Here is a 26,546-nt window from a genome sequence, read left to right as displayed (position 1 = left end):
TTTACTATGTATGAACAGGTTTACATATGTGTAAACAGGAAGAGGATAATTCCTTTTTTTTGTTGAATGCAATGCTCACGACAGTTTTACGTAATACTATACTCAACACTGTATTATTTAGCATTTGCAAAATATCTGAATAAAATCTATTGAAAATAAACAAATGTATAAAAAATGAGCAAAAAAATTAAACAAATTCTTTTAAAGTTAATTATTATCAACCACCTTAATCTTTTCTCAATCCGATGCAATATAAAAATGCATGAATTTACTTAAAGTCGATCTTGAGTGGAAAACAAAAAATATATTTTATTGTTGTAAATGCAATATACTTTATATAACATGCATATAAATTTTATATAATATATATAGCATGCATGTAAAATTATATATATATATATATATATATATATATATATAAACATATAATAATAAGAATAATAATTAATAATAATAATATAATGTCATCGGAAAAATTATAATTCAGCAAAGTATTATCATATGTCGATCTTGTGACTTTATCAATCGTCAATACGATTCGCGCTATCGATTGTTGATAAGAACAAATGAAATGCATTCAATATAATTAATGTGATATCGTGACATTTATGCATTGCGAATTTTAATTTATATTTCCCATGATTTGCTATGTTTTAAATACAGCCAAAATATATTTATTATATATATACATAATAATTTTTTAATAATTTTTATTTTTTGTTTTTCAGGAATATATCTCATGTACATTTTTATAATAAAAATTTCAGCACACATTTTCTCATTATCAAAATTATAGTGTAAAACAATTTACATTTACCATAAAAAATTTTAATAAGATAGAAAAAAAGTCATTATTTATTCTGTTACAAAATGTTCCTAAAATTAGAATATATAAATATATTTTATCTTTATTTCTTAAAAAAGATATATTATAAAAGAAGAAACTAATGATAATGATTTTACAAATTGTGGAATATGTCAGAGTTATACACCATACATATTTCTTAATGAATGAAAGATTTTTTAATTTCATTATAATATGTATATCGTTTATATTAATTCTCTTTTTAAGTTTTATTTTTGAATGATGCTCGCCATATCGTTATAAAAATATTATAAGAATTATAAAAATTGTATAAAGCAATCTCATTATATTTATACTCGTTGAGACATGGCTTCCGTGAGAAATGAGTGCATGAGATGCATTCAGCCCCTCTATATCGATTTTTCGCCAAGGCAAAGTTACTCCGGAGACCGTCGCTTGCTACTTAAGTGTTTCCTAGTTACCGATGCGATGCAAAGCAAAAGAAACGAGAAAGCGTGCGCGCCTTTTTAGTAAACTAAACAATAGTCGCGATTCTAAATTGAGGATGTTAAAAAGAGAATAATGAGTACAAAAAGAACGGAGAAGATTTGCGAGATAGATCTCAATGATCTCAATGGCAAACTTTCACTGTCTTCATTTTCTTATAGTAAGTAAAATTCAATAATTATTATTTAAATAATCGTATTTTACTGCGTATTTTACTCAATGTCAAATATACATATTATCAAAAAGAGAGAGAGAGAGAGAGAGAGAGAAAGAGTACATACTATTAATATTTATAATATTTTACTTATAATATTATAAAAGAAGATTTTTAATTCTTTTATTATTGTTTAGAAGAAATATATATATATATATATATATATATATATATATATATATGTATGATTATTGTCAAAGTTGTTAACATAGAGATCTTGAAAAGTAAATATATGATTATAAACACAATTTTATGACCATAAAGTCACTACACCAACAGTAAGGGTTTGACAACTAATGCCAACATTTTTAATTCGCTTACTGTATTTACAAGTGTTAAGAAAACATATTTATTGCTATACCACATTAAATATATAAAAAGCGAGCAATATTTTCATAAATATAGTGCAACATTATTCTAAATTATTATGATGAGTCGATTCAGACGACAATAAAGGGCTAATAACCGGTAATGTGCTTTAAGAGTGAGTCTGACTCGCGGGTATCGAAGCCTGAACCATTCCGCACAATTAAGCAATACGGATGCGCTAACACGTTCCTATGACGAACCCCTTAAGAGAGGTCCGCGCGAACTCCGCATGTGAAACTGGAGGGGATCCTCTACCTTTAGTAGGACATAGCTCGGATTATGTGTCTTCGGGCCGACTATGTGCAGTCTTGTTTCACTGACGCGTCGACCACGTGCAGCGGGTTGCACGTTGTACAATCGCCATCGAAACTGACACGGATTGTCAATCGATCTTCCCAGTTTCCAGTGGATTAAGCTGTAGCCGATCGCTTCCAATTAGTTGATCATCTTTGACACATTGTTCGACGGAGTCCATGGTCTTCGGAAGTAAGCCACATGGATACAGTCTTGACGATCTCTTGGAGTTCTCGGAGAGATAACAATTCTAACTGCAATACAGAAAAAAGAGTTATTCGATCGGGATCGATACTAGTCAATGACGAATCTGATGAGATCAATTTCATTCAATGGTGATTGATCGTTGCAAACTGCAACTAATTCAGTAGATAAAAAAATGGATTTTTGCTAAATATAATGAATGAATAAGATAGTAGAAGAAAAAAATTGACACATGTTCCAGTAAAGATGCATATTTAATCAACGGAAAAAAAGAAAAAAAGGAGGAAAACATGAAGAGAAAATCAGGAATCTCGATGAGTGTCGGTGTATTGTAATTTGTTTACGATTACACAGTGATAAAAATTTATAACGAAAAAAATGGTGTTCGACCCGATTTGCGAAGAGCAGAGAAAGCAATTCTTTCGGCAGAACTATGGAGCTCATTTACCTGGGTAAGTACAAGTTTTACGTAAATTCTCTTAAAGCAATCAATGTTTTTATCTGATTAATTAATTTATATAAAAAAAAATTGTTTGTTGTAATTTATTTACATTTATTATGGAACTATTAACGTTTTGCTGACGAGATATACGTATGTATTTCATAAATTTATTTTATATATCTATATTAAAAACTATAATAAATATTTTATAAACACAAAAAATATTAAAGATTTAATCAAAAACATAAAAACAAATTAAAAAGTTTAAAAATTGATGAATTGCTTATATGTATATATAAAGAAGAAAAAATTGACAATGCAATATTTATTATAATTATTCTCTCAAATAATATAACTTCATAATTTTATTGTTAGAATTAGTTCAATGATTATAAGAATCTAATTGCATTTACAGTTTTTGTCATCTTACTACTAAATGTTTCGTTAGCATCATTCATTGTTGCGTAATGCATGCAAATAGCGTTCCAATAAACGAACTTGCAACTCAACTGCAGATACATTATACGATATGTAATTTTTAATCTCTTTAATTGACTATCTAAAGATTGCTTAAATATATGAATAAATATCAACTTTTTTCTTTTATCTTCTTAATTTTTTTGCTTATTTTGCATATTATAATATTATAATAAATCAGTAAAAGTCTCAAAAGTTTGTCACAATTTTCTTTTCAATTTTTTTCTGATATTCCGTGATTGCTCCCGAGTTTACTAACTCTTTTTTATTTTGCGTATCGATAATAGTATCAAAAATTAGATTTTTTTTAATAATGGAATTTTATTATCCTAAATTTCTAAATAAATGATAAAACGCTTTTAGATTTTATAAACTCGGTAAAAATATAGAAAGCATGAAATTGATTCTACAATAAAATCTCTGAATGAAGGATTTTTAAAGATACTTGTTCCGCACGAGATTAAATTTGAGTTTTTCTCTTTGCAAACGATTTCAAGCAATCTAATTCGATCCGATCTTGAACCGAATAGAAACCGCAAAAACGGTATCTAAACCACTAATAAATTTCCCAAGTCGTCGGGCCGTGACATTAGTATCGTGATGGCGTATTCAAATCATCAAATAATCATCAAATTTAAATTCGAGTGGCAGTAAAAGCTTAAATAAAATCTCAAAGCAATATATAATATCTTATCAAAGTATCTATTAATATTAAAATTATAAAAATTATTAATTAAACTTATTAAAGATTTTCTATTACATGTATGAGCAATGTATATACGTATATATATATATATATATATATATATATATATATATCTATATACGTATAGAGATATATATAGAGTACGACCTTTGACATTTAATGCACAATAATTAAGATTTTGGGTATAACACAAAAAGAGCCACTTTAATACATAATGTATGTATGTCAAATGCATTATGCATTTGCAATATTTACCGATTGCACCGACATCGGGCGAGAAAATCGAAGTAGCCGGCATGTTTCGTTTCAGAGATTAGATCGGATTTAAAATAGCCGGACGAGCCTTCCGGAAACATGCATTCCCACAATATTGACCTCGAAATCGCACATGGTCGAAAGCACTGATACCGTGCTTGGTACCGTACCAATTTACACCCCCACGCAAACTTATATCACACGCAAAACTACCCTCATTTATGGTGGATCACCTCGGACTATTTGTCGTGATTTATTCTAGTCCCGACATATTGATCCGAATAAGAAGAGATGCGCTTCGAAGCCGATAATTTTAGGGACAACTTGAAAACAAGAGCATTGTCTGAAAAAACGAAACCTTCAGTTATTTAAGTTAGAATTCTGCTAATTTTCTCGTTATAATAAACGAGATTATTACTCGTTATTATAAAAATAGATAACAAAAAATGATTGATAGTACGTCAATGAGTGATTATGTTCTTTTCTTTTTCATGAAAAAGAAATCCAATGCTTATACATTTGCATTTGACAAACAAAATATCTAAGAAGTATCAATCATAATTTCAATGAATTTTGAACCAATCTTATTAATTTATACTTAATTAAAATATCATGTTATTGGTAAATTTTAAATTATAAAAAAGATAATGTTTTTTTCACAAATAAAGCATTTCTGTGTAGAGATGTAATGACAAATAAATAACTTGATCACTCTTAAATTCAAAGAAATCTGACAGAAATCTATTGGATGATCTCGTTTCCCTGACACTGATCTTGCGATATGCTAAGATGGTGCAACGACCTAGATACGATTTATGTATATCTCATAGCAGAACCAAGACACACATGACAACCGAGCAGGAGTAACTTCGACGATGTATATTGCTGGTTATTCCACCGTGACCGTTGCAAAATGAAGGCTCGATTTACTGGGTCAGCGGTAGTCCGCTTTTATGGTTCTGCGATTACTTTATTTAGGGATTGGCCGTGATATACCATTCTCTCAGATACATTTAAAGTAATGTTTACAATTAATGACAGCAAATTAATTAGTGAATGCTGAAAACGTTATTCCGAAATTCGAATTAGTCGTAATCAATAAACTAATGTGTAAATAATGTGTAAATCTTAAAAATTTTGTAATACAATAAATAAAACAGATATTGTTTAAAAAAATGATATATAGATTGTCTCACGACTTACAATTCTTGTCTTAATCATAGATACTATGTCCAATTTAGGATCAACTTTTCTAAATCGCTATTTTAATATTCACAATGCACACATACTTAATATAAAAGTTACAAAACAAATACAGACATTTCCACTCAGCACTCTATACAAAAAAAAAAATTAAATTCTTATTTTAAATAAATTCAAAATTGTTAATTTACAAAATTTAAAAGCTTTTACATAGTTTTATTTTTAAGATATTCGTTTTTTTTAATGATTAAATTTTATAATGATAAAATGAGAGAAAGGCGGTTATTGAACAAGTAAATATGCTTCGCGTGTATAAATTTTGCCTTTTCTTTTGCAAATATTATACTTTATAATAGTCTAATTATTGCACAGTAACGATATAACTGTGAGTATAAATCTAACAAAAAAAAAACATAATTTTATGAATACGCATATACATATATATACGTATATATATATATATATATATATATATATATATATATATATATATATATGTATAGCATATAATACCTTAGAAATTAGTCACGCTTTATTAGAAAAGCGTCTATAACAGTGTTAATAACAGATTGCAATTTTGCACGCTATATTATGTACTTTAATCGTGGAAAAGTAGACTAGAAACTGATCAAAGAATCTCCTAGTATATTAGTTGACTTTTTCTTATATATACCCAACATGTATCTTAATATAGTTGTATATTTAAAGAATATCAGAAATTAGATACACGCGTTTTATGTAACAAGAATATTTACAATAAGTTTGCATAATAAATCATATATTATTATGTCAGCATAGTTTTTATATTTTTTTTATTGTAAAAAACTAAAAATTGCAAATATAAGTAAAAAAAATAACTATTAATACAGTTAATCTATTATGGTATGCTGGCATGAAAATTATATTGAATAAAATAATAAAGCAGTGAAAAAAGAGAAAAAATAGTAATATATCATAATACAAAATTAGATATACAGTATGATTGATGTATTTTGAAAATTGATTAAAATTTTCATATTTTTATTGAAAAACGTATCAATATGTAAAGTCTTATTAATAAAATTATGTGTTCTATCTTTATTACAAATTGTATATGTGTACTTTTAGATACACGGGTCATTGTCCTACGCTCAAATTTCGCGTTGGAAAAAGATTCGGAGCAAATACAGAAGAAATAATGAAGGTAAAAGTATCTTTAAAGACATCAAAAAGGATTAGAGTAAAAACTATATAACTTGTAACAAATTACAAAAAGAAGAAAGATATATATACTCATAAAAAAAATCTAAATAAGGAACTGCAATAATTACAAAACACTTTGTATGAAATTGTGTGTTCAATAATTTAATTTTATATTATATGTTGTTGCACAGGAATTATTAGAAAAGAAAATTCTCAAGACTGGACCATATAAGCCAAACGGTAGAGAAAATGAGTTATCAAGTCCTCAGGTTAAAGAAATTAAAAGAGATTGGAACAACGAGGGCAGATTGTACAAGGCACCTCCGTACATCCTAGGATATACTGGTAATAGAAAAAATAATAAATGTATAATATTGCAAATATTATAAATTTGCAAATATTACTTATATAATATTAAAAAATAAATATTAAAATGTGCCCATATAATTTTATTTAGTATTGATAAAAAATTCTAAGCTTTAAAAAGATAAAATCCAGAAAAACTTTCTTTGTTGACTCTACTTTAGTACGTAAGAATTAATTTACGTAAGAATTAATTTATATAAAAATTATAATTATTAAAATATTATGTATTATAAGAAAAATTTAAAAACTTGTTACTTATATCGATCATTGCAAAAAGTCGATGTTAAGTTAATAAAAAATTTGATTAAAAAATAAAGTAGCGCGCGCACACATATATACATACACACATATACACATACTTATAAATTCTCTTTTATCGCTTCAGAATACCAATGTAAAATGAAATTGCTTTGGCACGACCTTCAGCGTGAGTGAGCATTAACCGACCAACCTAAATTGTTTGTAATTAACAGTTTGCAAATTGCATCGCACGCATGGCGAGCGAAACTTTAACGATATATATCCTCGATTCGCTGAGAATATATAAGATATAATCTTCAATCCTGAACATTTCAATGGCATAAAATTTCCATTTTATATTTTTTATATTAATTAATTATTTTTTAATTAATTAAAAAATATAATTACTAAAATGTGTAAAACTTTACATAGCTTTACTTTACGATAGATAGAATAGCAAAAAATTTATATAAAATTATAAAATATAGAAAATAAAAAAATAAAAATAATTTTTTTACTTTTGATTAATTTCACTTGTACAATCGACGAAGCAACAATATTATTGTTTCTTGGCATAATCAATATAACATTATAATTCATCCAACATATAAATCGTTTGAGAAAAAAATCACGTAATATATGAGTAAAATCCATATTTTAAAATTTAAATTAAAAATAAATTGCTTGCATCGTAAAATCATCTTAAAAATGTATAAAGAACCTAATTTTTGTATTTTGTTTACATGTACATATAAAAAAATTTAGCTCTTTATCTCTAAATTTTAAGAAGATTTAATATATTCTTTCCTTCTCTCTCTCTTCAATGCGAATTATGTTTGATATTGTGTTGATTTATTACATAGGATATATTCCTGGCTTCAATAGCATATATGGTTTACCTTTTATGAAAGCCGTGGAAATCGGTGCCAAAGAATGGCACGAAACACAAATGAAACTGAGAGCACAACGTGATGCAATGAGGGCTCACGTTGAGCGAACAGATCCGAGAAATCTTCTATCACGAGCAAGAGCAGATAACGTGGACATCGAGATTGATCACGGTTATAACAGAAACAGAAAAAGCTTTGGTATTTGCACTTGTTATGCTTCAATTACTTATTAATCATTTCCAGCTCAATATAATAGTGTATCAAATTGACAATTATCAATATATTACATTATTCTAAATGCATATTTCACTTTCAAATAGTCAAAATAAATAAGTTCTATGGTTAAAGTGAAACATATTATGCCATTAAATTATTGTCATTATTATTCATTATTATTACAGATTATCATGTTTCTCCGGAAAGACCACCAATCGTCGGTTATACGGGCCACATTCCAGGAGCGAAAGGGGAAGTCGCGCTTTCTAAGAGATACGCTCAAGCCGCTAAAAAAGGATTAGAAGGTGTTCAAAGGGAACGCGAAGAGAGACACCACAAGGCTAAAGACATGCACGCTGTGCAAAGAGTCCTCGACAATGCATATCTCGATGAAACAGGACATACACGTGCATAAAATGATACAGAAACGTTCTTTTACTTATAACATACAAAAAGAAATAAAAAAATATATTTAAATCTTAGAAAAAAAAGATAAAAATTGAAGAAGTAGCTAAAAAGAACAGTTTATATTTTTAAACATCTATATAAAAATCACAAATTTTTATAATGTAGATAAAAGTTGTGACATTCGAAACTCACGTTTCGATTAATATAAACATTTTGTGCCTTGTTCTTCGACAGTATCACGAGTCGAAATGTAAATGTGAGAAAATAACAGAGTTTTCTTTTATATCATATTAATGAATAATTGCAAAATTATTTATATCCAAATAAAAAAAGTGTTTGAAAATTGTAAGGATAGTTTTTAGTGTTTCAATGTCTCGAGTAAGTAGTAATGAGAGATTTTGCTACATTTTCTACTTTTGGAAAAAATTTTTGACTATTCAGATATATAAGAACAAAAATGGCATACAGTTATCATCAAAATGAATAAAAAATGTACATATCTGTGGGAGATAATAAGTTCATTTATCAATGTTCGAAAAATATATACCGGTTTAGTATTTTAACAAAATAGGTCACCATAAAAATATTTTTTTTTACTATATATCTATTATAGAAATAGAGATATTATCTATTATACATATTAAAATGTCTTTATTATGATATTAAATCTTTATTGAATATATAAGATAGATCTTTAAACCGTACAAGAGAAGTCCTCCTTTTGGTTATTCTTCAAAGAGAAATATGACAATCGAGAAAAACTATTCCTTAACTCTTAACTTATTGTTTTTACTTATATGGCATCTACATAGATTATTTGTGCCATATCTTAATATTTAACTTATGTAATCACAGAAATAAATTTATCAATGTACGAAATTTACAAAGCTATTTCAAATGCTTTGAACTTCCAATATTTATTAGCCTTTTGCATCTTTTGCATATATATATATATATATATATATATATATATATATATATATATATATATGTATATGTATATGTATTTTATCATAGTAATACATTTATAGTAATATATTTATAGAAAAAAAAGTAAAATTTTTGGAAATATTTCTATTGGAAATATCTTCAAAGAAACCAATAAAGATTGATATGCTAGTTCCATTTCAGATAAGAGTAACCTGAATCATTCTAAACTTCAGAATTCGCGAAATGGATTATAGCCAATATATAAACAATACTTCAAATCACATTAAAGAGAAATTAGTGAAATTTTATATACTATAACAATGATTTGCATGTGTAAATAGTATAACAATTAAGTCCTAAAGTTCTTTCCTGTTTTATAGAGTGATCAGTAGAAAAATGTAAAATAATATGTAGCCTTCTAATGGGTACTAAAAAAAAATAATTTCAAAAATACATATATGAAAAATAAATACATTTGTATACTTGCATTGTATAATACAGTTGGAATTATATTCAATACAACTTCTTCTTATAGAGTTTATTATCTTCTGCACTGTGGCAACCTGCTCATTCTCTCCATTTCCAATTGTACAGTTCTTTTCCAGCATTCTATATCTAGTGACGTTTGTCCATAAGATAAGGACATCCATCTAGCAAAAACCATTAACGAGTGCAGATTATCTGCACCTATATTCTTATTCACGATTCGCATCTCGACAAAATCATCTTGGATGATCTAAAATAGATATAAAAAAAATAACATAAAACATAATCGTGCATATATAAAAAAAAAATCAAATATCGAAACTTATAAAACAAAGTAAACTTAGATATTCATGTAAAAAATTTATTATAATAAAATTTATTAAATATATAATTACATACTTTTGTGATTTCTTCATTAAAAACAAAATCTGTATGTCTAAAGACTTCCAAATATTGACGAATATTTGTCAATCGAGTTTCATCGTTTAAATATTGATGTGCAGCTTCAATTACCTGACTATATACATTTTCTGATTCTGCATCAACATTTAGAATAACTTGCACAGGACACTATAAATAAATATTTCATGGATTAATATTAATGATTAAGAACATGCAATTTATTTTATGAAATAAATACTTACAGGAACAAACGATTTTACATCAGAAAAAATCAAAATTGGGATGTCTGTTTCATATTCCATTGTATAATATTTGAAGTCATATGTCAATTTTTGAAACATAAGCAAATCAGAAAGAGTTTTATAATTCTTCTTGCCAGTGATACTTAGTTCACCAGTGGTTAAACCTGTCTCATCTAACACAAGATGTGTATTATTGCTTAATTGAAGAATACCACTTGTCAATCTGTTGCATTCATAATCCTTTCTAATAAAAAATAGTGTAAACTTATTCACTGACATATATTTAATAAAACAAACAAAGCATTTAATAAAACAAACTTACTTTGGAATTAAAGCTAATTCATTCAAATTTTCCAAAGTCACCTCTAAAAAATGACTTTTCTTTACAAGTAATGTTAAAAAGTTATAAACTTCTTTTGGAAATGTCTTGAGTCTACTGGCTGGAAAATTCGTTATATTCAGTGGAAATGCACCAAGACAAAAATAATCTCTTCTCATATATCTAAAAACATTATGAAAAATAAAATAACATAGAAACTTAATATTAAAAGGAATATTAAAATACATACATACATTGTAGAGAGTAAGTGACATATTAAATAATCTGCAGCTAAATGATCTCCAAATAATAATTGACTCAATATTATATGTAAATCACCCCTAATGAGTTGCGCTTTTGATATAATTTCTGGAGCATTTACAATTTCAGATTTTGTGAGCTCAATCAGTTTTATTGCATGTAATCGAGGTACCAAAGAAACCGGAGGATTATGAGTATAGACTTCGGCTTCGTTCATTTCATCTTCTGAACAATTATTTATATTTAACATTGGATCCAATGATATAAAACCTATTATATCAATAACCTGATTCAGTTTTAAAGTTGTCCCATCATAAATCTGGAAAGTAGGAATTAAAAAAATTTAAAGTTTAAAAATATATAAAATATGTAAATATTTTAAAACACTTTGCTTAATTAATATAATTTACCTTCACTATGCAAGTTTTTCCTTCATCCATTGGGATAGGAAAGTTTAATATGTGCTCTTCTGATAATAAATTCTGATCCTTAGAACTATTGCTCATGTTTACATCATTATTATCTGGCAAAATCTTTTCTTTCTTTGTAACAGGTTCTGAGCAATCCATTTCCTCTAAATCAGTATCATCCAGATTTCTTTTATTCATATTGTCATTGCATGTCATTGAATTAAATTTCTGTATATTTGTTTCTGTACATTTGCTCTGTTCTTTTGCCCACTTATTTAAGCCAGGTATAGACATTACAATATAAGTTTGTCTTTCCGAATGTTCATTTTTGTTAGAATCAAAAGATATTTCTTCATGTGACTGTAAACAAAATAAAAATTAATAAATGTGGCTGCACAAAAACGTTTCATAAAATTTCTTAAAGATCTCTATAAAAAAATCTGTTAAAGATATCTATAGAATATAAAGATCTTTATATATAAAAGAATCTCTTAAATATCTTTATAGAAATGTATGCAGTATTATACACAAGATAAGCTATTCTTGTAGCATCCTGTACCTGAACTGCATATTACTTTTGATCTAGACTCTAGGTCATATCCATTACTCATATAAGAATAGGGATAATACAATGATAATCTCTATAGAGTCATATATATAAAGCAATTATAAATACACTTAGAGATAAAACTAAAAATATAATGAAACAATATATTACCAGACATCGAGCTGCATCTGTGTACATTCCACATCTAATATCACTCTCCCCTGTTTTTGCATTCTTCACCTCATATTGTTTAAAGAAATATTCAGGATCATACATATCCTGGACCATCCCTCGAAATCTAACTAACTGTTTATCTGTGATATTCTGTAGTTGAACATTGTTTAATACAGGTATTTCTCTCAATACATCCGGATTTTCTAAAATTTGCTGACAGGATAACTGATTTGTGATATAATACTCTGTTGTCCAATTTCTTACTTCAATTGCTACAACAGAAGAAATTAAAACAGTGAAAGGAAATAACCTTATATAATATAAAATTATATTCTAGATGCACCCTATGTGTCTTTTCTGATCTCTTTTTTTCTACAATTTAAATATATACTTGTTTTAATTAAGATATTAAAGGTGCATAAAGAATTCATCATACAGATCATAATTCATTGAATAAATATATACATATAAAATGCAGAAATACGTACATGTCATTTTGATAATACCTATTATCTTGATACTTGATATACCATTAATAATTAGACCTAACAGATAAAAAAAAATTAAAAACCTCCGCACAAAATAAAATAACCTTCATATATTTTCGATTCTTTCATTGATATTGTGATAAGTGAAAGTGAGATTTGGCGGCAAAACATTCGCATAAACGACAAATACTATAAATAGAGAGAAATGTGAGAGAGGCTATACCACGCAGAAATATTATGGATTTGTTAACTGTATGTGATGAGTAGCATTTGACCAATCAGGATAAAGGGAACAAAAATCTCCTTGTTCTGATTAGTCAATTAGCTATCTCTACTCGATGAATGATTTTCGAACGCAATTCTGTCGATTTTGTTTTAGAAAAGGAAAGTTTACATCCTTGATAGTGAATGACATATGCTTGTGTCAATGTGCTGTACAGATTCATAGCGATTCGAAAAATAAGATCTTGTAGAATTGTTTAAAAAACGATGGCGTACGACTTAAAAAACGAAGAGGATGTAAAGGAATACTTGAAGAACCTTCATATAGAGTATCAATTCGGTTGTTATAGCGAGAAAAAACCGGAGGGTGAGTGTGAAGATGCGTTCCGAGCTGAGTCTAACCTCGATGTCAAAATAGCATTTTATTCTGTGAATAGTCTGTCACCTATTAGGTGATTATTACGAAGCAGTAAAGGCAGAGATGGAGAAGGCCGCTTCGATATACAAGACGACCTGCGATCAATATAATTATGCTAGAAGCTGCGCGAAATTCGGTGATTTTAAAGCAATTGGTGAGTGACCGGATCCTATGTACATCTTATATGATACAGGGTGTTCGAAAAGTAACTATATACTTTTAAATATTAAAAAAAACAACAATTTTAACAAATTAGTCTTTTTTTTATGCAAGATGTTATAAACGATTGCCATAAGCGACTTCCACAAACAAGTCTTAATCAATTTTAACTTGTCTATTCTTGTTATTAAAAATTTTCTTTGACTCCTAATGATATGTCTCTGATGAAGGATAATTTGCATATATTTGATAAATTTTTTTTTTTTATATTTGAAACAGAAGTATAATTACTTTCCGAACAATCTATTCTATATAATACTATCTATTTCTATATTTTTCTTGTTTAATACAGGTAAAGGTTGCAAACGGGACATACCGATGGCATACAAATATATGTCAAAGGGTTGCGAGCTCAATGACGAATATGGATGCCTGCATGCTGGTGTTTTGGGAACATCTAAGAACGATGTCGGAGAGAAGGACAGAGTTACGCAGATCCACACAGGTGTCAAACAGCTGAAGAAGGCCTGTGAGATGTACAATTCGGACAAGGCATGTTTTTATTTATCGGGTATTTACTTGGGTGGTCTTGAGGGCATCATTGACAAGAACTATAAAGAGGCTTACAAGCTATCATTGAAGAGCTGTGAGTTCGGTAATCCATACGCCTGTGCAAACCTGTCACAGATGCATGCGCGAGGAGAAGGCGCACAAAAAAATCCCGAACTTGCTGCGACTTTCAAGAAGCGTGCCAACGATCTGTATCAGGAATTGAAGCAGGTACAACCAGAATTGAAATTTCATCAAGGTGTAAATCCATAACACATGTTTTTGGTACACATTAGATTTATCAAAAAGTTAGTTTGCTTTTTCCTCATATAGTTCTATAAAACAGAAAAAAATATGAATACTTTCTTTGCTCAAACTAGTCCTTTTATGTGTTGAACTCATACTTCACATACATTGCATAAAAAAAGAAATAAACTGTCTAATAAGAGCCTTTTATAATAGGCTCTTTATAATATCTTAATAAATAATTGTTTATTACATTATTCATTATAGCAAGTTATTAATTTATTTATTTATAACTTTATACAACTTTAAATATCCATAGCCCAAATTGTTAACTTATGTATTATATTAAATATATCTTATAATTGTTTACAATTGTTTTACTTAATCATATGTAATTATATATATTCTTCAATATTAGAAAAATTGTCGAAAAATTTTTTCTTTTCTTAGATAAAAACTAAAATTTATTTGCCTAACATAGAGCAAATTAAAATGAGATGTTCAAATATCTCTCTCTGTTGTAAGTTTGCAAAATATTGTTCAAATCAAATTTATTTTGTTGAAATGATGTAAATACAATAGAAAAAAAATATATAATTATGCAAAAAGCTTTTTTATACGATATTTAAAAAAAGTATAAATCTATTCATCTCCTAAAGCACAGAAAAAAAAGATTAATAATACATTAAGTAAAAAAAAATTCCCAAAATCGAAAAATTAAATTTTTCAGTGCAAAAATTAGATAAGTCCATATGATTTGTCCATTCTTATATCTTTTGTACTTAAATAGAGTTTATAAAATAAGAAACTTATTTTTAAAATATTCTAGATCTATTTTAGAAAAGAAAAACTATATTTGAAAAGCAACAAAAGTTTTATAACATGTAGTCAGCTACATAAAAGTGACAGCTATAGTGACAAAAAAATATATGGATATTGCGTCGATTTATCACGCAGTATATATACAGAGTAATGAAGCAACACACGTGCGGTGACGCTGTATCATGTACATGCAGAGAGATCACTGCATGTACATGTATGTACATTGCTTTAACGACAGGAGACGTTACCTATATATTTTATTTATACTTACATCAAATAATGTACATTCGGCAGATATGGTCACCATAAATTCAGACTCTTTGGATAAATAATAATTGCTGAATATCTTCGATTATATATGTATATATCTCGAGAATCAGCCTCGAGATTAACCGTTATTGATTGTCTTATTTCACTCTCTCTTTCTGATCCCCCTCCGTATCTCATCGCTTTTTGTATCTCCCTCTCCGTTGTTCGTCAATTCACAACAGGTTTAAAACGCCTTCTTCAGTTCATTCGTTAGCGACACAACCATGCGATACTACTTGTTTGATTCTCGCTTCTGGCTAGCGGCCGTCGTCTTTGTTACGTTTGTCTGCCATAATCTGGTAAGTATGGCTAATTTTGAATTTCGGAAAATATATTACTTTTCATTAAATATTTTCTACATTTGCAAAGTTAGTGATATAAACAATAAAAATTAAAATGTATCATTTACCGGATTCACAAATTCTTGGAATCTCTCCGCGCTCGAACATTTGGATTATTATAGCTCTTTGTACAGATTTTCAAAGAATGTATTTCTACTATACGAGAATACTATAATAATATTTTCTTATACTTTATCATTTCAACATTGATATTACGTTCATGATCTAATGTATTCTCGTAAATTTTTGATTAATATTTTCTCACACAATTGAAATAATTTAATTAAACAGTTTTTTCTTTCCAAAATTGTGCCCATTTGGAGTTGCCAATTAAAAGTCTATCAATTCTTTTTAATTCATCAATTTTTCTTTATAAAAGATGCGAAAGAATTAATGGGCAAGGGCATTCAATATTTAGGAGATTTTTGGGCAACATGGCTTATTTTATAAATTTGTTTAGTCCAATGCACAATTGGTCGATGACAAATCGGACAAGAACAATGTGAGCGTGGACGTTTACTATGAATCATTATGCAGCGATAGCATGCGATGGATCGTAAATCAACTCGTACCGTCGTATCCGGAATTGAAAAATCATCTCCATGTTACGTTTATTCCTTATGGTAAAGCTATGGTAAGTAATTTTAATTGTACCTCGCGCTAGATTTTTATCAATATCATGTGATATGAAGCAATATATATAAAATCTTAATCTCTAATGTCGAGTGGACACGTAATTTATTTTATTAGAAGTGAAAAAATTACATATCTTGTTTTTTTATTTCATAAAGCTTCCACTTATATGTGTAATCTTCGTATTTACTAATCTATTTTTATTCATTCTTTATATCTAACTTTATATAAGAAAGCACGTATATAAAATATTTGATAATAAATGTAACACTGTCCCTAACACACATTTATTAGCATTACAGCAACTTACTAAAAATACTTAAAAGAATATAGTTTCAGATTGAATTTTATAAAATTATTTTTTCTTCTTTTGTATACTTTTTTTATTGCATTCGAGTACTAATAATTTAATCGTGCAAGACTCTTCAAAAAATTATTATACAAAGGATGAATCCGCTTCGAGTCATGCGAATACCCTTGAAAATGCGAAATGATGACCTTGCTATAGTCTGACGTTCACTATAGTCTTCAGTCTTGTACACGTCAATAAGAATGCTGTGTTTTCTTGGCAAACTCATTAATGCAAATTAATGACGTACATATCTAGCACGCGCGCGAAAGCGAAACCGGTCCATGGCAGTTCTTGTGTCAACATGGAGCCGCCGAGTGCCGTGGGAATAAGGCCCAAGCGTGTGCGATTCACGCTATACAGACCTCTGAGGAAGCCCAGGAACAACAGCAACTAATGGTCAAACTGGTCGGTTGTGCAATGTCCGCTCGGAACCCGTCGACCGCTGTTCCGCAGGTATAGCTTATTTCTATAATTTTCCAGCTGTTAAAATACGTGATTATTAGTTGAGGCGGCATTGCTGCAAATGTGCTTTTTTTCTGAAGTAATATATAATTAATCTCTGTAGGACTTGCCCCCCCGATGGGTAAGAGTTAACTAACTGACATTTAACTTTAATGACATCGACCTTTTGGCATACTTTCGAATTCACGCGGTAGCATATTATGGTACATGTATACTTTATTAAAGTACTTTTGATATACTTAAATGTTATATATTCGAAAGATTTCGTACACATTATGATTTAACAAAAAAAGAAATGATTATAATTAAAAATTGAAATAAAAGAAATTTTGTTAGGTATCTTATTGATGGTTATATAATTAAGATATTACTTTAAAAAGATCAAATTTAAAAACGATTTAAAAATGATATCTATAACGATAAAATATCTAGCAATATCTTTAACTATCAAAGATAAATATGATATATCCAAATATATCCAAAGATATCATAAAGATATTTAAAAAGCGTTCATATTTTTCAGATGAGTTTAAATTATTATGGAAAATTTTGTTTAAAAATATTATTCTTTTTTATAAGCTTTTTATCTTCTCAGAGAAGATCAGATAATCTATACGTGAAACGTGAACAGGCTATTGCAGTTTCTTTTAAGTTTCGCAAACAATCGCTGATACTTCAAAGCTCGGTGACACACGTTTTGTTATGTCTTCAGTCACGTCGTGGTCACAAGTCGTAAAAATATTGGGTGTTGAAATTTTGTCAGTGACAAATATATCTCTTACTGTTAAGATAATATGTAATGATAAAAATTGATATAAGCAAAATTAAATTTGGATGATTGACTTTTAGTGCGCTCAAGACATCGGCCTAAGCGAAGGAACGCGGAAATTGATTAACGACTGTATTGCGAGCCCGCTCGGGGACGATTTGCTCGTAGCGAATGGTGATAAAACGCACAATCTCCAACCACCGCTTAAATTCGTACCAACTATAATAATCAACGGGGTAAGAGCTAAACCTAAATTTCATTTCATATGATCTGTAATAAATCGACACATCTTAGATTAATCAACATCTCAATCAATGCATCAGAATTAAATAAAATTTTGTAAATTATATATTCTCGCTGCACATTTTTCTGATTTTAAATTTTAGAAAACTCTCATTCTTTATAATATTATATTTAAGAACATTATATTTTTGTAATTACTAAGACCCCTTTTATTATTGTTATGTTACAATATAATATTACTAAATTTGCTGATTATTAATAGACTGTCTATTTTCCCAAATGGTTTAAAGATATTATATAAAAATTTTTAAAATCCTCTGTTCATACAATTATATGGAATAATAATATATTTTATAATCATATATACAGGCATACTCAAAGAAAAATCAGGACGTGGCACTAAACAATTTCTCCAAGCTGATCTGTCAATATTTGACAGAGCAAGAGAAACCGAGTCTTTGTAGCAGCGTCAATTAAGGAAAATTAGAAAGGATAAAATCGAGTTACGCGTTGAAGGTGCGGGGACAAATAATTGCTCGGTTGAAATAGATGATGTATTATTCATTTATAATATACATATAAGTATCTATGTACAAAAATATATACGATTTGTCAAATATAACGGACTACTACGTATAAAAATGATCGTAAAAAAAGAATAAACGAAATAAACGAATTTTTGGAAAGACAGCACAATTCGCCGATAATGAGATCGTGACGATAAAATGAATACGCCAGTGAATGATCAGAGAGAATGAATGATTCATCTCCTATTACTAACATGTAAAACAATTTTTTTTAATGAATATATGACATCAATAATTGCCAATTAATAAAGTCGTAAATTATATATGGTGCTCTTTAAAATAATAATATTTATAATGATATATGCGACAATTTCAACTCGACTTGATTGAACAAAAATATAATTAATATATTGAACTTTGAATAAAAATAAAATCGTATTAAATGAAAATAATTTCGTATTAAATGATCATATTTAAATGATATTATTTGAATTTGCCGATAGTGATCTTTTGACAAGTCGAATTTGTATTCTTACCACTCATTCACTGAAGCATCTATCCTGTTTCGCCTTCATAAGAAAAAGGATTCTCCCGCTGAGAGAAATCATCCATCGATGAAAATAGCATCGTCGAGAGCGCTCAACTCGTGGAATTGCCGTTCGATGTCGGCGTCAAGCTCGTGAAAATCTGGTATATTGTCTTCTGCGGATGCGCAGTATCCTGGAATAATACCAATAACACTTTTCTCTTTCTCTGCCTTTCTCTTTCTGACTGTCGCATTCGATCTTATATCGCGCGTTTTTACACATTTCTTTACGAAATTACGCGAGGGTTCCTTTGAAAATAGCACGGGTGCGTGGCACGTGGCAACGCGTCATCTGTTTTGTCACGCGTATGCCCTTACTCGCTCATTCGCGCGTTCGTCATACGCGCGTACGCCGCGCGGTCCCCCCAAAAAAAGTAAAGAATATTATTTTAAGACTCGGTATGGGGTAAAAGCATAAAAGCACAGCGAACCTCCTCTGAGATTAACTATAGACGGCCAAGCATGATACTGTCATCGGTGTCCCGTTGTAGTGCGCGAGCCATGACAGAAAAAGTCAACGAGCGCACGAGCGAGTCGTACGCACGATCTAATGGCTGATAACCCGCGCGGGTATCTTTTTATACGCGTTCTAATCAAAATTACACGCAATCTAAAGATGTCAAAAGACGAAATCAATATAGGCACGATAACATCTCACGCTAAATATATCCGTGAAAAATGCTGCCGTATCTTTTCCGAGAGCAAGATGGAGTTTTGAAAAATAATTAGTCATATCTTCTCTCTTTCTTTCTCTCTTCCAAAGCCTCTCATCCAAAAATTAGAAAAAGTTGAGAATAGCTAAATAACATGGTCAAAATTTTTCTAAGTTGACTATCTATTACTTGCTATAAAATTTAACTTAATTTAGATTTATAATAATTTCACATAATTAATCTATTCAATAAATAATATTTTCTCTAAGAGAAATTGTTGTAATAGAACTTGTTTCAATAACACATTCTATGTTACTAATAAAAGTTAAAGGTCATGCTATCTTCTTTGATGCTTTTCATTTAAAAATAGGAAATGATGTATAAGCAGTGAAACTAAATAGCAAGATGGAATATTTCTTATCGTATTTCGGCCAGATCTTTTATATAATCGAAAATACTGATTAAATATTGTCACGTATAGGATGTCATGCTAAGACATTCAAAACATATAAGATCATCATGCACAATATCTTTGATTTTAATTTGAAAGGATATTCGTAACATATGTGATTAATAATGGGATAGATATTATTAATTCGCAGTACACAGTAAAATATGGAATCTAAAAGATGTCACAAAAATGTTACTGCAATTAATAATAGAAAATAGATCGTTTTATATATATATATATATATATATATATATATATATATATATATATATATAAGGTGAAGGTATTAAAATCATTCCCTTTTAAATATTTCGTTAAATACTTCGACAAATGTTGTGAATCATATAAATCTCTCACGGAAAAAATTTGATAAAATTTATAATTTCTGCTAAAGGTTCAATCGATTGAATGCATATATCCGTTACCTGTACTTTCGTTTTGCGCGTTGTTGATATCGTTGATAAGAAGATGTCGAACCGATTCGATCGGCACGTATTCTTGTTGGTTGTTGCCAAAGTTTATGGAGATTCTATTCTGGTGACAAATATTATTTGTGTCTTCATCTTTAATATAGATTTTAGACAGCTTGTATGACGGATGATTTGTTTCCACGTCAAAGATACATGCATTTTGGCGTTGTCGGCAAGGATTCGTCGAATTTAATGTATGTCCTGTTGTACTAGCTGTCGTTGATATTTTATCCGATAATAAACTGGACAATGTATTCGAATTCTCTGTATGATTCTTCAAGTGCTTCCTAAGACTTGACGGATCTGTATAACGCTTGCCGCAGCCGCTTACCTGGCAAGCATATGGTTTCTAGAAAAAAAAATCATATTAATTTTTTATGCATAAAATTGTGTTTTGAAAAAAAGATCATCGAATCAATGATATTCAATGATATAAATTCTAATATATTTTACGATTAAATAACTTGAGACATAAATCACATAATGATGTAATTTATCAAATAATCTGAAATTATATTAAGCTCTAATAAAATTAATTATAATATTAATGTAGAATAAAAGTGTAGTTAATAAAAATATAAAACATATATGTACACATATGTTAAAAACGACTGGAATGTTTGAGAAGATAATTTTTAAATGATACACATCATTTATACACGAGATAAATAAAAATGAAATCGTACTCTATCGTAATGTGTCCTCTGATGCTTAGCCCGATCACTGCTGTTGCTAAATGCCTTCGAACAGCCATTGTGTTGGCACGCATAAGGCCTTTCGCCTGTATGCGATCTCTGATGAATTTTTAAATTTTCCAGACGACTAAAGGCCTTCTTACAACCGGCGAACTATATAAAAAAATTGATAGTTTAAAAAAATTACCATTTCATTGGCAGTTAATTCATGCAAAACACTTAACTTGATAATTTATGAATCCTACATAAATCGATAGAATGACCGATGAAATAATAATTTTTTTTTCACACAAAAAGTTTTTACAGAAAATTCGCGTCAATATCGCAAGAATCATGTTAAAATTGACGCGCACTGACGCAAAGTCGCTGAAGGAACAAACAAGATGATGACGATGACACTGACCGGACATTTATTCGGCTTCTCTTGCGTGTGTACCCGCATGTGAATGAGCAATTTGTATCTCGCATTGAAAGGTCGCGCACGCGGACACCCTTGCCACAGACAGGCAAATTCATCCTCGCGACTCGTCACGGCACCTGAAAAACCTTCCCCTGCCTCCTTGCCTTCGCGCTCCTTATCTCGGTCAATCCGCTGTATCCGTCTGCCGTGACCGTGCGTGTTCGTCGAGGACGATTCCACGTGCCGCCTCTCAATGTGCCGTACCAATCCTTCCTGTTCTGCAAACGCACAGCCGCAGTCGATCCAGTGGCATTGATAAGCCGACGCGAGCAAGTTCTCCTCCACTGGTTTCGCGCAATCTACAACATGAGATATGCGCGAATGTAAATACTTGCACGTTATAGTATAAAATGCCAAATGATACTGTAAATATATTTCCGTTTGGGTTTAATAAAATATTTGAAGTGTATTGAGTTATTATTTCATAATTCTAAAATATTGAAAGCATAAGTAGGTGGATTTTATTTTAATATCAAAGATTTTTTTATCCGAAAAAAAAAATAGGGAAACTCTCTGATGAATTAAATAGAAGAATAAATTACTCTCTGAAATAAATAAAGCGACAATATGCTGCGTACTTACCGTACGACTTATCACTCTTCTCGTTTTCTGCGACTTTTGACCCGGTGACCCGCTGATTGCCGAACAGCAGACCCTCGTTCCGCGGCAATATTACTTGATTGCCGAAACTGTCTGTTGCGCCGACAATGTCGTCAGTAAAATTGATCGTCGACAGCGCGGATAGCTGCTGCTGCGAAGAAACGAGGTGCCCAACTGCGTAATATGGTGGATCGAAGTTCTGGAATGATTCTTGCTGATCGTCGCCCGTCAAACAGGTCGTTGACGATGTCGATGACGATGACGGCGAGTCCACTGCATTCAGCAAAGACGTCGGATCGCCTCTAATTAGACTCAGGTCGAACTCATCACCGACGGAAGACATCTGCGCGGAGGAAGAACAATAACTTTGAGCGATATCATTTTGCATGCTCATCAGCAACGATACCACGTCCTCTTGACAATCCTCTTGATAATCTTGATGACCACTATGCGATTCCGTTCCGTATTCCGGATAGATCGCGTTGCAGAAGGTGCGTGAAAAAGAAAAGGCCGAGCCCATTGACGGTAACTTTTGACAGTCTGACTTATCCTCGCCATGATCCGTCGTCGTTAGTGCGCCATTCCAAGTTGGCGTAGTTGCTTCGCTGCAGGTACTCCCAGGTGATCCACCCCCAATGTTAGAATACTGAAAGACAACGGGCACCTGGTCCCAGTCGAGATAGTCTTGTGGATCCAACGGGGAGAAAAGGGTACCGTTGTCCGTCTGTGAGGTCATCCAGCAATGTGGTTGTGCATCGTCAATCCTTATACCGGTCATGGACACCAAGGACGCCATATCGGGTAGCGAACCGTCATCGATGAAGTCGTCCTGATCCAGGCCGGATATGGGATGTCGTGCATGCTCCTCGCTTCTCTCGCCGTGATAATCTTCGAGGTGCATCTTCTCTTTCTCCTCCTCCTTCGTTGTCGTCGGTCCGGGCTCGACGCGGCCGGCAGCCTGCCGTCAATCATAGCAATACATATATTTAATTGCAGTAAACCGATTAAATTGCGAAACTGAGGATTTTGTAACGTAACACACGCGCGACGGATTAGGAAAGCCAGTACGAAGCGCGCTTTCGGAGTCATCCCATTCCCCACATGTGCTCTTTGCTCTATCATCTCGGGAGCTCTCATTAAGCGTGAGATAATGGAACCCAGCAAAGACATCGACAGATAACGATAATGATGATACGAATGCGAGTTTGCTGATTATGTAATTATGTAGTTGTTAATGAGCATGAATTAATAAAATGTCGCGAGTGTCATTTCTTTATTATTTTTTTGGCATACTCTTCTTATAGAAAACCTTTTTATATATCTAGTCAAAGGTTCATATTGCGAAGCAGACGAATGTAAATGACCACGTGACAGTTTCCACGTGCCACGACTTAAATTTTAACTTGATAACTAATCGTGCGCGTATATTTGTATAATCTTAGATCAAAATATATGTAATTTAGAATTAAAAATAAAAAAAAATTATAGCAAAAAAATGCATATTGGTTAAACTATATAAAAGTTTTTTTTTTTTATTGGGTGACGCAAATGATTAATCTATTGAATATATACGAGTACGAAGATATGAGGCTCAAAAAAATAAGATGGGAATCAATTCTGAATAAAAACAAATAAAAGCTATTAGATCTTGATTAGATCTCTAGGCGGATTCTATAAAGATAAGATCTTGACCACTTATATGTACAATTTATCATATACCAAATCTCTATATAAAGAAAAGTTACTGCGGTCATCAGAATATATATATATATATATATATATATATATATATATATATATATATATATATAACGTCTATAATGTTATTATAAGAACCACTCTCAATTTTTAAGAACTAAAAGAAATGAAGAAATTCGATTTATTTTTTGATCAATTGCACAAGTTAAAATAATATTTTTCTGTCTTTGAATTGCAATTTTTATAAAGTTAATTTTTAGCAATCCTATCCCCTAAATTCGATTTAATCACCAAGGGAAAAAGAGGTGCAATTAGACATAGAGCACAATACGAAATCTTTGGTTTCTTTCTCGTCAGAAAACGTAGAATAATTATTCTAAAAACGCTAGATTTCTCTCAGTAGCGTTTTAATCTAATATTCTATTAAATTATTGTGACCACAAAAAGATATCTCCGATTGTGTGATAGCCTCACTTTCCTCTAGAATCGATGATAATAAAATTAAAGAATATATAACGTCAGAAAGAAGCGACTTACTTCGATATTAATGTATCAACATGTACACGCCGATCGCGGACACGCTTATCGCGTCGGTCTTTTCCGCTCTTTCTCTCTCGTGGTACGCACGCGATAAACAATTAATCGTGACAAACAACGTGAACGCCGAACGAATGAACAAAACAACACTATTCTTCCCGTAACTGATAAGGGGGTTCACGCTTTTACACCACTCGTTAACGCGTCTCGTCGAAGACTATCAGCTGCGCGACGATCGCTTTCTTCCGCCAAGGAATCTCGAGCAGAGAGGACCAAGATTTTTCCCCTCCTCCGCAGTAAAGCCCTTCGAAATTGCTGCTCTCCTTGGAAAGCGGACGGAGGGAATATTATAAAAAAAACGCGCGAGGGTACATGAGAAGGCGCGAGAGGGAATATCGCGCCGCCCACTCGCGTGGCTGCATCGCGCCAAGTCCCCCCTTTGCTTACCGCGGCTGCACTTGTCGCTGCGCGACACCGGGGGTCCTGCGGTCCCTTCGAGCCCTGGAGGTGGCGGACGCAATCAAACATCTGTTGGCGCGCGTTCGATGCCCCGCGCGGGAGCATTCTTTCTTTTGAGCAATTTCCAAGCCTCCTTCAAGTCAAAATCGTCACGTTGTACGAACCGGTCATTCATGATTTGGCCGATTATGCTTAATACCTATGATTTTGCAGATAAAACATTCTTTCATTATTATGACATTATAAAATGAATATATCTCTATAACTGATATATTAACACAAAATAGTTTAATAATAGTATATAAATAAAATAAAACTGAATATTATAGAAAACAAAATAATAAAAAAAAATCTAAAGGGAATAATCACATTCGTTATAATTCTGTTAATATTTAATTCGATTTTGATTTCAGAAATATTTTATCAAAAAATATTTAAAAACTACTTGTATTGATATTTATTTAATAAAGTCAAGAAGCGGTGTAAACATTGTACAAACGAAAAAGATGAAAAATACGTGAGAAGGAGAAAGGATGAAAGAGAAAGAAGGAAAGAACTCAAGACGATCTTTCGTCGCTCGAACTCTAAGAATCGGGTACAGGGCAAAAAAATGTAAAACCAGCTGCCACACACGCGTCACTTATTAACAACAGCTTCTATGCGCGCACCACATGAAGACACAAGTCATTCACTCCTTGTTCTCCTATTACAAGCTACCGTTATTGCACGTATCTTCTCACCTCGTTTCATAATATTCCCAAAAGCGTATTATTTTCACGAAAAGAAAAATGTATCCATTGAATATCTTTAAAATTATATTGCTGCTGCGTGAAACAAGATACCTTTTC

General features: G+C 30.7%; 5 protein-coding genes across 9 annotated transcripts; 3 read left to right on the top strand and 2 right to left on the bottom strand.

The window, feature by feature from the left end:
• Window positions 1-1,297: 1,297 nt before the first annotated feature.
• LOC126853293 (protein FAM166B-like) lies at window positions 1,298-10,178 on the top strand. Of its 2 annotated transcripts, none has more exons than XM_050598900.1 (5): window positions 1,298-1,472; window positions 6,584-6,659; window positions 6,850-7,003; window positions 8,128-8,352; window positions 8,556-10,178. In XM_050598900.1, exons 2-5 carry the CDS (start codon window positions 6,654-6,656, stop codon window positions 8,783-8,785), a joined length of 615 nt encoding a protein of 204 aa, XP_050454857.1. In that variant the 5' UTR covers window positions 1,298-1,472; window positions 6,584-6,653; the 3' UTR covers window positions 8,786-10,178. The 2 variants fall into 2 exon arrangements, with proteins under 2 accessions (XP_050454857.1, XP_050454856.1); XM_050598899.1 differs by lacking the exon at window positions 1,298-1,472 and adding an exon at window positions 2,437-2,845.
• On the bottom strand, window positions 2,349-13,212 carry LOC126853271 (mini-chromosome maintenance complex-binding protein). Of its 2 annotated transcripts, XR_007687930.1 has the most exons (9): window positions 13,038-13,212; window positions 12,547-12,821; window positions 11,829-12,188; window positions 11,412-11,737; window positions 11,161-11,340; window positions 10,839-11,082; window positions 10,594-10,764; window positions 10,192-10,444; window positions 2,349-2,439 (listed from the first exon to the last, which is right to left on the bottom strand). XR_007687930.1 is itself a non-coding variant. In XM_050598870.1 (8 exons), exons 1-8 carry the CDS (start codon window positions 13,042-13,044, stop codon window positions 10,250-10,252), a joined length of 1,758 nt encoding a protein of 585 aa, XP_050454827.1. In that variant the 5' UTR covers window positions 13,045-13,212; the 3' UTR covers window positions 9,429-10,249. The 2 variants fall into 2 exon arrangements, 1 of the variants encoding a protein (XP_050454827.1); XM_050598870.1 differs by lacking the exon at window positions 2,349-2,439 and having other exon boundaries at window positions 9,429-10,444.
• Window positions 13,213-13,436: 224 nt separating this feature from the next.
• LOC126853535 (cytochrome c oxidase assembly factor 7 homolog) lies at window positions 13,437-15,240 on the top strand. The gene is made up of 3 exons (XM_050599369.1): window positions 13,437-13,626; window positions 13,697-13,831; window positions 14,189-15,240. The coding sequence occupies exons 1-3, from the start codon at window positions 13,527-13,529 to the stop codon at window positions 14,656-14,658; spliced, it is 705 nt and encodes a 234-aa protein (XP_050455326.1). The 5' UTR covers window positions 13,437-13,526; the 3' UTR covers window positions 14,659-15,240.
• A 669-nt stretch (window positions 15,241-15,909) lies between these two features.
• LOC126853534 (GILT-like protein 1) lies at window positions 15,910-19,252 on the top strand. Its single transcript, XM_050599367.1, has 5 exons — window positions 15,910-16,061; window positions 16,564-16,737; window positions 17,344-17,541; window positions 18,400-18,555; window positions 18,932-19,252. Exons 1-5 carry the CDS (start codon window positions 15,987-15,989, stop codon window positions 19,037-19,039), a joined length of 711 nt encoding a protein of 236 aa, XP_050455324.1. The 5' UTR covers window positions 15,910-15,986; the 3' UTR covers window positions 19,040-19,252.
• Window positions 17,422-25,895, bottom strand: LOC126853530 (zinc finger protein 143-like). 3 transcript variants are annotated; one of them, XR_007687981.1, is made up of 7 exons: window positions 25,687-25,895; window positions 22,987-23,962; window positions 22,348-22,703; window positions 21,936-22,097; window positions 21,205-21,598; window positions 19,626-19,809; window positions 17,422-17,568 (listed from the first exon to the last, which is right to left on the bottom strand). XR_007687981.1 is itself a non-coding variant. In XM_050599360.1 (6 exons), exons 1-6 carry the CDS (start codon window positions 25,801-25,803, stop codon window positions 19,694-19,696), a joined length of 2,121 nt encoding a protein of 706 aa, XP_050455317.1. In that variant the 5' UTR covers window positions 25,804-25,895; the 3' UTR covers window positions 19,095-19,693. The 3 variants fall into 3 exon arrangements, 2 of the variants coding, with proteins under 2 accessions (XP_050455317.1, XP_050455318.1); XM_050599360.1 differs by lacking the exon at window positions 17,422-17,568 and having other exon boundaries at window positions 19,095-19,809; XM_050599361.1 differs by lacking the exons at window positions 17,422-17,568; window positions 25,687-25,895 and adding an exon at window positions 25,240-25,444 and having other exon boundaries at window positions 19,095-19,809.
• Between the last annotated feature and the right edge of the window lie 651 nt (window positions 25,896-26,546).

This window comes from Cataglyphis hispanica, chromosome 12, assembly GCF_021464435.1.
Source record: "Cataglyphis hispanica isolate Lineage 1 chromosome 12, ULB_Chis1_1.0, whole genome shotgun sequence".
NCBI classification, from domain to species: Eukaryota; Metazoa; Arthropoda; class Insecta; order Hymenoptera; family Formicidae; genus Cataglyphis; species Cataglyphis hispanica.
This window is presented reverse-complemented; position numbering and strand designations above follow the sequence as displayed.

Bases quoted from the DNA above. Each gene is read 5' to 3' on its own strand.
- LOC126853535 (XM_050599369.1), top strand. From the start codon at position 13,527: ATGGCGTACGACTTAAAAAACGAAGAGGATGTAAAGGAATACTTGAAG. The intron at 13,627-13,696 runs GTGAGTGTGAAG...TTCTGTGAATAG, and splicing joins TAGCGAGAAAAAACCGGAGG to TCTGTCACCTATTAGGTGAT. The intron at 13,832-14,188 runs GTGAGTGACCGG...TGTTTAATACAG, and splicing joins CGGTGATTTTAAAGCAATTG to GTAAAGGTTGCAAACGGGAC.
- LOC126853534 (XM_050599367.1), top strand. From the start codon at position 15,987: ATGCGATACTACTTGTTTGATTCTCGCTTCTGGCTAGCGGCCGTCGTC. The intron at 16,738-17,343 runs GTAAGTAATTTT...GTACATATCTAG, and splicing joins TTCCTTATGGTAAAGCTATG to CACGCGCGCGAAAGCGAAAC. The intron at 17,542-18,399 runs GTATAGCTTATT...ATTGACTTTTAG, and splicing joins CGTCGACCGCTGTTCCGCAG to TGCGCTCAAGACATCGGCCT.
- LOC126853530 (XM_050599360.1), bottom strand. From the start codon at position 25,803: ATGCTCCCGCGCGGGGCATCGAACGCGCGCCAACAGATGTTTGATTGC. The intron at 21,599-21,935 runs GTACGATTTCAT...TTTTTTTTCTAG, and splicing joins AGAGGACACATTACGATAGA to AAACCATATGCTTGCCAGGT. The intron at 19,810-21,204 runs GTAACGGATATA...GTATTATTCCAG, and splicing joins CGCGCAAAACGAAAGTACAG to GATACTGCGCATCCGCAGAA.
- LOC126853293 (XM_050598899.1), top strand. From the start codon at position 2,772: ATGGTGTTCGACCCGATTTGCGAAGAGCAGAGAAAGCAATTCTTTCGG. The intron at 2,846-6,583 runs GTAAGTACAAGT...GTGTACTTTTAG, and splicing joins TATGGAGCTCATTTACCTGG to ATACACGGGTCATTGTCCTA. The intron at 6,660-6,849 runs GTAAAAGTATCT...GTTGTTGCACAG, and splicing joins ATACAGAAGAAATAATGAAG to GAATTATTAGAAAAGAAAAT.
- LOC126853271 (XM_050598870.1), bottom strand. The intron at 11,083-11,160 runs GTAAGTTTGTTT...ATTTTTTATTAG, and splicing joins GAATTAGCTTTAATTCCAAA to AAAGGATTATGAATGCAACA. The intron at 10,765-10,838 runs GTAAGTATTTAT...ATTTATTTATAG, and splicing joins ATGTAAAATCGTTTGTTCCT to TGTCCTGTGCAAGTTATTCT.